This window comes from Lepus europaeus, chromosome 7 (assembly GCF_033115175.1).
Source record: "Lepus europaeus isolate LE1 chromosome 7, mLepTim1.pri, whole genome shotgun sequence".
Classification (NCBI taxonomy): Eukaryota; Metazoa; Chordata; class Mammalia; order Lagomorpha; family Leporidae; genus Lepus; species Lepus europaeus.
In genome coordinates, this window is record NC_084833.1 from 646,882 (window position 1) to 656,011 (window position 9,130).

A 9,130-nucleotide genomic window follows, 5' to 3' on the forward strand; every position below is an offset into this window, starting at 1 on the left:
GAGAGAAGCAGCGGCTGAGGGGCCCCTGGGGGCTCGGCGTCTCGGCGGGCGCCGGCACTGCCGGTGAGGTCACAGCTTGGCCGGGCTCCACGCAGCCATCTCCCCGCCTGCCCGGAAGGCTGCTGGGAGGGTCCGCGTGCTCTTCCTGCCCACACCTGGGCGGGGGCCGAGCGGACGAGGGAGCGTCCCCCGAGAGCTCCTTCCCAGACGGACACCACGTGACCTTGGGCCGCCCACTCGGAGCAGGAGCTGCCCACCGGCTGTGGGGGCCGGAGCCCTCGGCCGCCGCCAGGACAGCGCCGGGGCCCCGGCTGAGCAGGGAGGAGCGCCACGGTGAGCAGTGCCAGTGGGTGGGGGGCCGGGGCCATGATGGGGGAGGGCCGTGTCCTGGGCTCTGCTGCCGGCTGGCTGGGCATGGGGCGGGGGCAGGCGGGGTCTGATGCTGTCGGCCCGGTGGCCGTGGGGCTCTCAGCCTCTGCCCTCAGACTGGGGCTGGGCCGCCGGCCGGCCTCCTCCCTCTGACTGGGGCCAGTTCTGGAGGATGGCACAGCTGAGCGGTGGTCTCTGCCACCCCTTCCGGCCACACCCAGCCGCTGACCCTGGATGGTCTGTGGCCCCTCAGTCCTCCCTGACCACGCAGGCAGGGCCACTGTGACCTATACCCTGCCCTTGACCTCCTGGGTTTCTTCCCAGCCCCCTCCTGCCCCCCTGCCCCTTTATTCCTCCCCCTTCCTCCTCCTCTTCATGACAGAGCTGCCCTACTCCCGCTGGGACCCTGTGAGACGCGGCAGCAGCTGAGCCTGGGTGGGCCGGGCCCTCCCGCCTGGTCCTGAGCCCCGGGGTCATTACCGCTTCTGCCGGCCAGCTGCCCCTCCCCTGGCCCCGGCCCCCTGCTCTCTGCTCGCCCCCCCCCCCCCGCGCCATTGCCTACGTCCCAGGCCCCCCCCCCCAGGGCTCTGACTCTATCCCAGGCTGGGGGGTGGGGAGACCCTCGCAGTGTGGGCTCCTTGGGGGCAGGGGGTGAGTGAAGAAGCTGCCCCCACACAGCAGGGGCCAGGGCCGGAGCCCCAAGAGGCGCTGGGCTGGGAAGCCCCACCCACTGGTTTGGGGCCTTGGGGCAGGTGGGGGTGCGGGGACTGGGCCGGGGTCTGGCCTCGGTGGACTTCAGGCCTCCCCAGCCTGGGTGCAGGGACCCCGCATCCTGCCCTGCCCATGGCCGCACTGCCCTCCAGGGGCTCAGGCCCTGGGCCGCACAGAGACAGGAGGAGCCCCTGGTCCCCCACTGGCTCGTGACCTCACCCTTGGGGACCCCACGGAAGGGCGGGTCCACACTGGACAGGGCGGGGCTTGGCTCTGCAGCGGCCGCCTCGGGGGCTTCCCTTTGCTCAGCTGCTCGCCCCCAGCACCCACTGGGCCTGTCACCCCACCCCCACCCCAGCCAAACACAGGGATCCTGGGGCGGAGCCAGGGCAGCGTCTGCTCTGCCCCACCTCCCAGGCCCTCTTTGGAGACCAGAGGACCCCCAACTGGGGGGCATGGGGCCTCCTTTGCCACCCTCTGCCCCCTCACAGGTCCTGCCCCCGAGAGCGGACCACCTGGAGGCCTGGGGCAGCGGCCTCTCCATCACACCTAGCGTTGAAGTGACTGGCAGGTGAGACAGGTGGAGCCCCAAGGCCCGGAGAGGGTTGGGGTGAGCCTGGGACAGCAGGGACACAGCAGGGGGACGGGGAAGCCCACACAGCACAGCCAAGAGGGAGGGTTCGGGAGTGGAGCCCCTGGCACTGACCCTCACGTCGGGGGTGGGCCTGGAGGAGCTCAGCGTGTCTTCAGTGGGCACCACGGCCTGCCTGGCCCACGTGCCGGCCCTCGTGGCCACTCCGCCCCCTGGACGCAGGTGGGCGTCCCACATGAGGTCCCGGGCCCCTACCCACACCTCCTGGCGCCCTCTGCCTGCCCCTGCCTGCAGGGCCCCGCCCCACTGACCATCTTGGGCAGCAGGTCTTGGGTGGGAGGGAGGCTCAGGTCGGGCTCCGCAGGGACTCTGGCCGTCCCCCGGTCACCTGCCCCGTCCCCTCTGATGAGAGCCCAGCCATCCCTGTGCCCGCAGGGCTGCCGGGAGAGAGCCGAGCGGGCGCGCTCCGCCTGCTGGGGCCTGCCCCCGCCTCGCGCTGCGCCAGCGATGGAGCCGCGGGAAGCGGAAGGGCAGGGGGCGCCCGGCCGTGCCCAGGAGGACGTGCCCTTCAACCTGGCCATCCTGTCGCTCACTGAGCTGCTGAGCCTGGGCGGGCTGCTGGGCAACGGGCTGGTGCTCTGGCTGCTCAGCTGTGACGTCTACCACAACTCCCTGGCCATCTACTTGCTGGACGTGGCCTGCGCCGACCTCATCTTCCTCGCCTGCCACATGGTGGCCGTCGTCCCCGACCTGCTCCGCGGCCAGCTGGTCGTCCCGGACTTCGTCCAGACCAGCCTGGCCACCCTCAGGTTCTTCTGCTACATCGTGGGGCTCGGCCTCCTGGCGGCCGTGTGCACCGAGCAGTGCCTGGCCGCCCTCTGCCCGGCCTGGTACCCGTGCCGCCGCCCGCGCCACCTGACCACCTGCGTGTGCGCGCTCACCTGGGCGCTCTGCCTGCTGCTGCACCTGCTGCTCAGCGGCGCCTGCACCCAGTTCTTCGGGGAGCCCAGCCGCCAGCTGTGCCGGGCGCTGTGGCTGGTGGCGGCCGCCCTGCTGGCCGCGCTGTGCTGCGCCGTGGGCCTGGCCAGCCTGCTGCTGCTGCTGCGGCTGGAGCGGGGCCCGCAGCGGCCCCAGCCCTGGGGCTTCCCGGCCCTCGTGCTCCTCGTCGCCCTCCTCTTCCTCTTCTGTGGCCTGCCCTTCGGCGTCTACTGGCTGTGCCGGAACCTGCACTGGCACATCCCCCACTACTTCTACCACTTCAGCTTCCTCACGGCCAGCGTGCACAGCGCGGCCAAACCCGCCGTCTACTTCTGTCTGGGCAGCGCCCGTGGCTGCAGGCTGCGCGAGCCCCTCCGGCTGGTGCTCCAGCGGGCGCTGGGCGACGAGGCCGAGCTGGGAGCCAGGAGGGAGACCTCCCGGGGGGGCCTGGTGGAGGTCGCAGCCTGACCCCGGCTGCCCGCTCGGGGCGGGGGCAGGGCCAGGGTCAGCGGCACCCCGGGATGGGGCTTTTGCTGGTGACCCGGCCACGTGGCCAACGGGGTGCCGTCCTCACACCCTGTGGGCAGGTTCCTGGGGCTCCTGGACGGGAGGCCAGGGGGAGGGCCAGGCAGGGCCAGGCCTCGGGGCCTCTCCCCAAGGCGCCCCCTACTCGCTGCCTCGGAACTGCAGGCACCTCCCCCACCCCGAGACGCATGGCCCTCCGTGGAGGCTGGCTTAGGCGTGGGATGGTGGGGTGTTTGGAGCCCTCGGTGGCTGCGAGCAGGGACCTGGCTCCTGAGGGGGCTGGGAGCAGAGCCGGCCCTGGTGTGGGGTGGGCCCCAGGCTCATCACTGCAGGAGGGGGGCCCCTGTGCCTTGAGAAGCAGCCGGAGCCCCCAGAGCAGCCCCTGGCGTTTTCAAAGCAGAGAGAGGCAGACACGGAGCTCCCCCTGCTGGCTCACACCCCAAATGCCAGTAGCAGCCAGGGCCGGGCCAGGCTGAAACCAGGAGCCAGGAACCCAGTCCAGGTCCCCCACGTGGGCGGCAGGGACCCGGGCACTTAGGCCATCCTAACCGCTGTGCCTGCCCCCACATCAGCCTCCACCACGGGGCCAGGTGCAGCTCCCCGGGGCACGGCCTCCCCAGAGTCGTCTGGTCCACGGCCACCTGGGGCTTGATCCCCCCCCCCCGACACCCTGTCGGGAGCAGGGGGCAGCCTCCTGGTCACCCGTAGGACAGTGTGGTCACCAAGCCACGTGGCGCATCTCAGAGCTTGGCTGTGCGTGCGGGGACAGCAGCGCCTCCCCCCACCGTGGAGCAGTACCGCCCTTCCATGGTGGCTCAGAGAAGGGCTTCTATGTCCAGGCGGCGCCTTGCCCAGCCTTGGCATCCCAGAGGCCGGGGGGAAGGACCCTGGGGAGACAGAGAGGCCGTGCTCACAGCCCTGCCCACACCCACAGTCAGGACTGAGCCCCGACCTTCAGCACCTGGACAGCTCCCCCAGCGTCCCCGGAGCCGGCGGGGGTGCAGAGCTGCTGAGTGCCCCCCCCCCCCAGCACCTGCTCACACAGGCAGGTGTTCTGAGCTGGCGCCTTGAGCCGGGCAGGCAGCCCAGGGGGAGCCCAGCCGGCCGCGGTCACCGTGACACCGCGGGTGAGCATCTCCACTTGGCCCTGCCTGTGCCGCCTCACCAGTAAACAGGGAGCTGGGGCGGAACCCCGGGAGGCACGCCCAGCCTCCGGTCAGCCCGCCGTCACCAGCCAAGGCCACGGACAAGGGCACGGGAGGCCTGCACCCGCGAGAGGCCTGAGCTTCGATCCCTCGGTGTCCCCAGGGCAGCCGCCTCGGTCTCCACGCCTGCAGGTGGAGAAGGCTCAGCCCGGCCACCACAGCCTGTCCCTCCGAGGCTGACCAGCACCCTCGACACCCCACATCCCGGCCTGCGCCGTGCCCCTCCCCGGGCTCCCTGCGTCCCTCACGGTTCTGGGTCCCGGGGGCTGGGTCCCTCTCAGGTCTGGGTCCTGGGGTCGCCTCCCAGCCCCATGCGGCTGGGCTTCCCTCCTCCTGGCACTGCCCGGAGCCTGCCGGGCCCTTCCTCTCCACCTCCAACCTCCACCTGGGGAAACGAGACGAGGGGAGGCGGCCCGACCACGCAGTCTGGTTTCGGCCGCTGGACGTAACGTCCCAGAGAGCAGAACCGGGAGCTCCACGCCGACTCAGCCCCGACGGCCTTTCAGTCGCTCGGCAGGGGGGTCCCATTTCACAGATGGGAACACGGAGGCTCACAGGGGCTCAGAAATTGCTCGAGACCACCCCCCTCAGTCTACCCAGGCCTCCGTGCCAGGAACAACCAGGAGTCAGCTGAGCTCCAGGCCCCGGCTCGGGTTGGGCAGCCCTGACCTGTCCCTTGCCTGTGCCTCCTCTGCACACGGCCCGGCTGCCCCTCCTCTCCCGCCCCAGACCCGGAAGGGCCCCACCCCTGGACTCTCAGCCAGCCTCAGCCCCTGACCTCACCCGGCCGCACCCAAGGTCAGACTGCACAAAGGCTGCCCCTCCCCAGGTCCTCGAGCCCCAGGGGCCAAGGGTCAGGGCTGAGGGTCAGGGCGAGGAGCGCCCACTCTAGGAAGCCCGCTGCCCTGGGGCTGCTCCGGCCCGGACAGTTCCTGGAGATCAGAGCCACCGGTCATCCCAGGCCCCGCAGGGAGCGAGGTTGCCCACAGCGGGACCTGCAGGAACAGTGGCCTGCAGCCAGGGGCCAGGAAGACCCCCACGGCCCCTCCCACTCCCATTGTGCCAGGGTCAAGCCTGCGAGCCCCTCTCCCGGGTCCTGACCTCACCGTGGGCCGCCCTCCATCCTCGGCTGTTGACACCACACCTAGAACGCGCGAGTCCCGTGTTGGCTGTTCTCGTAGAGTTGCGAAATCCTCCAGCTTCCAGATCCTCCCACCTCGGGACACCCCAGAAAGCTTCGCTCCTGGGCGCGGGGGTCCCCTGTGGCCCCCTCGCTCCCCCAACCCCCATGACAGCACAAGGACGTTTTTCTCCGGACTACCGGATGCCGCTAGCAGCACACTGTGCGTGGGGCCGCGGGCACACGTGTGACACGCGTGACATCACGTCACACGAGCCACCGGTGGGAAGCAGCCCTGCAGAAGCCTCGGCCCGCCGGGGGTGTCAGGATGAAACAGGCAGCCCGGGGAGCCCCTCAGCCCCTGCCGGCGAGACCCCAACCTCAGAAGGGGGCGGCGGCCTCTCCGGGGACTGGCCATGCCTCTGGCTTCTGTATCTGCAGGTTGAGGTCTGGGCCTCCCAGGGGGTACACAGCTCACCGGTGAGCCCCCTCCCCACACCTGCCAGGCCCTGCACAGCCCATACCCCTCCCCACGGGACTTGCACTCGGGGCCACCGTCCCCTGCCCACTTTACCCTGGGCGGGACCCACACGAGCTCCAGGGCCCAGTGGAGCTGCAGGAGCCGACCAGCCCTGAGCCCACTGACCCTGCCCCGCCCACGGCTTCCCCTGCGCACTGCCCACACCGGCCCCGACTCCCTCGGCCTCCTGACCTGTGAGGCCCTGCACGCCGTGGCCGGCCTCTGGCCGTGGAAGCCATGAGTAGAACGAGTGGCCGTCTAAGTCTTTCTCCTGCCTTCTCGGAGGAGGAGATAGCTCCTGGGCGCGGGTTCACTCCCCGCAGGCTTGCAATAGCAGGGCCGGGCCTGGCTGCAGCTGGGAGCAGGAGCTGCCGGCCGCAGGACCGGGACACCCGAGCCTGCAGGAGACCCGTGTCTCGGCGGCTGCTCAGGCCTGGGGGTTCACCCAGAACGCCTGAAGGCACTCAGACCCCCGCGTCTGCTCGGGCTGCGTGCACGGGCTTGGCCCAGCGGCTTCCGTTTTGTGTGCCTTCGTCTCCTGCTCTGAGCCTGCTGCCGGCAGAGCACCCGGGCCGAGCGTCCCCCACGGTCCTGGGGCCGGCAGTGCCCGTGATGGTCAGCAGGGCTGTGCTCACCCCAGAGCCTCCTGGGGGACCCTTGCCGCCCCTCTCAGCTACGCCTGCGTCACCCAGACTTGAGGACGCGAACCCATTCCAGGAAGGGCATGGTCAGCGCTCCAGACACTGGGCGTGGCCCTGGGGGCCACCATGACACCCCCGACTGGCACCACAGCCATCGGCCGCTGTCATCGTCACCCCCGGGCAGCCGCCTCTCAACACGGTGTCCCCTGCTCACCACACAGAAGGGAGAGCCCTGCGGGAGGAGCAGAGCCCAGCCTCCTGGGGAAGCCACGGTGGGTGGGCGCTGGCCATGGGGCAGACCCCAGGCCCTGAGCCCAAGGCCCTGGCACGCAGCGGCAGCACCCAGCCTCCCGTCCTCTCCCTCAGCCCCGCGTCCCTGCCTGATGTGGGCGAGCGCCACAGTGGACTGACAGGTGCCAGCCACTGACTCGCTTGCTTCCCCGTGATGGCCACTGCTGTCCTGGGCTGGTTTCTGTGGGGACTCCCGGGTCCTGGCAGGCTGTGACCTCCCCGCACCAGACCACTGCACCCCCCTATCCCCGGACTCCCAAGAGAGCATGGCCCCACCAGCCAACCAAAGGCAGGTCGTGGGGCCGGCGCTGTGGCACATCAGGCAAAGCCGCTGCCTGCAGGGTCAGCATCCCATGTGGGCGCGGGTTCAAGTCCTGGCTGCTCCACTTCCCATGGAGCTCCCTGCTGTGGCCTGGGAAAGCAGTGGAAGATGGCCCAGGTGCTTGGGCCCCTGCACCCACGTGGGAGACCCAGAAGAAGCTCCCGGCTCCTGGCCTCAGCCTGGCCCATTGTGGCCAATTGGGGAGTGAACCAGTGGATGGAAGACCCCCCTCGCCATCATTCTGCCTTTCAAATAAATAAATAATTTTTAAAAGGGGGGAGGCCGGCGCTGTGGTGCAGTGGGTTGAAGCCCGGGCCTGGGGCGCTGGCATCCCATGTGGGTGTTGGTTCGAGTCCCGGCTTCTCCTCTCCTGATCCAGCTCTCTGCTATGGCCTGGGAAAGCAGTGGAGGATGGCCCAAGTCCTTGGGCCCCTGCACCTGTGTGGGAGACCTGGAGGAAGCTCCTGGCTCCCGGCTTCGGATGGGTGCAGCTCAGCCATTGCAGCCATCTGGGGAGTGAAACAGAGGATGGAAGACCTTTTTCTCTCTCTCTACCTCTCTCTGTAACTCTGTCTTTCAAATAAATAAAATAAAATAAAAAAAAGGCGGGTGGTGAGCACCACTGACCCACCAGGAGCTGGACACCAGCTGGCCTCTCCGCAGGCCCCACTCCAGTCTAGGAGAACCCTCATCCCCACCCTGCGGGGCACCGGCTCCCCGCTCTGCGGCGAAGGCCCACTGCCTCCCTCCCCACCCCAATGTCGGTGGGCGGGCCCTGTGCGGGGCTGGGAGGGCGGCGCGGAGGAAGCCATGGAGTCACGGGGGCAAAGCCGGGCGCAGGAAGCTGGAGCTGGGCAGCACCTCTGACCGCCAGCTGGGGATGCCGGGGTCGGGGCCACTGCTGCAGACGCCTGGACGTGACCACGGGAGCCCGGCCCAAGCCAGGGGAAACTGAGGCAGGAAGCTGTGTTCATTCTCTTAAGGCCACACGGCCCCAAGCCGGGCCCACAGCTCTGGGGTCACGCATGTCCCAGGGTCACACGTGTGTGCCCCGGCTGGGAGATGTGGTCCAGCCCTGGCTGGCCAGGGTCTGGTCCCACGCACAGGGCACAGGCGGGCACTGGCCACCGCGTGCCGCCTGCAGCTTCCCCTGACCTCTGGCTGGGCAGGGAAGAAGGGGCGGCCCACGCTGGCAGCCATCTGCCTGAGCTCATGCCTCAGTTCCTGCGAACCGGGCCCCACGCCCTCCCACTTCTCGGGAACTGGCCGGGAGCCCTGTGTCCAGCCCGCTGGGCCCCAGAGGACATGAGGGGATTTAGGGCCAGGGAGGAGCCCCAGCTCCGCTCTCTGCAGCCCCCGGCACACAGCGAGAGTCCAGCGGCTCTGCTCAGAGGAGGCCGGCAGAGCCTGGGCGATCCGTGGGCACCACGAGCTCCCACCTGCTCCCCGGGTAAGGGACCGGCGCCACCCGGCTCCCTCTCAGATCTCCTGCAGGGAGGGGGCTGGGCAGGAGTGCACGGCGGGTGCCCTCCCACAAGGCCCCCCGCCACAGGGTCCCCAGCGCTGGCCTCTGAGGACAGCAGGGAGTCTGGGCGTCTCCGTCTGTGGACCCCGGGAAACCAAGGCCCAGGGAGGGGAGGCTCCCGGCTCCCAGGTGCCCAGGGTCTCACCCTGACAGCGCCCACGGCGTCACCACACCCCCAGCCCACGCCCGGGGATCTGGAGCCGGCAGTCAGCACGGTCCATGGGGCTGGGGGGCTGGGAAGGGAGGGGGTGCAGCTGCCGGGAGGTGGGGCGGGGGGCCATCCCAGGCAAAGGTGGGCCTCGGCTGCACCCCGGGCACCCTCTGGCCATTC

The 9,130-nt window shown here is 70.2% G+C and overlaps 1 protein-coding gene across 1 annotated transcript; it reads left to right on the forward strand.

Annotated features, from left to right (window-relative positions):
• The first annotated feature begins 2,179 nt into the window (after positions 1–2,179).
• On the forward strand, positions 2,180–3,118 carry LOC133764067 (mas-related G-protein coupled receptor member E-like). Its single transcript, XM_062197706.1, has one exon. It carries the CDS (start codon positions 2,180–2,182, stop codon positions 3,116–3,118), a length of 939 nt encoding a protein of 312 aa, XP_062053690.1.
• The last annotated feature ends 6,012 nt before the right edge of the window (positions 3,119–9,130 follow it).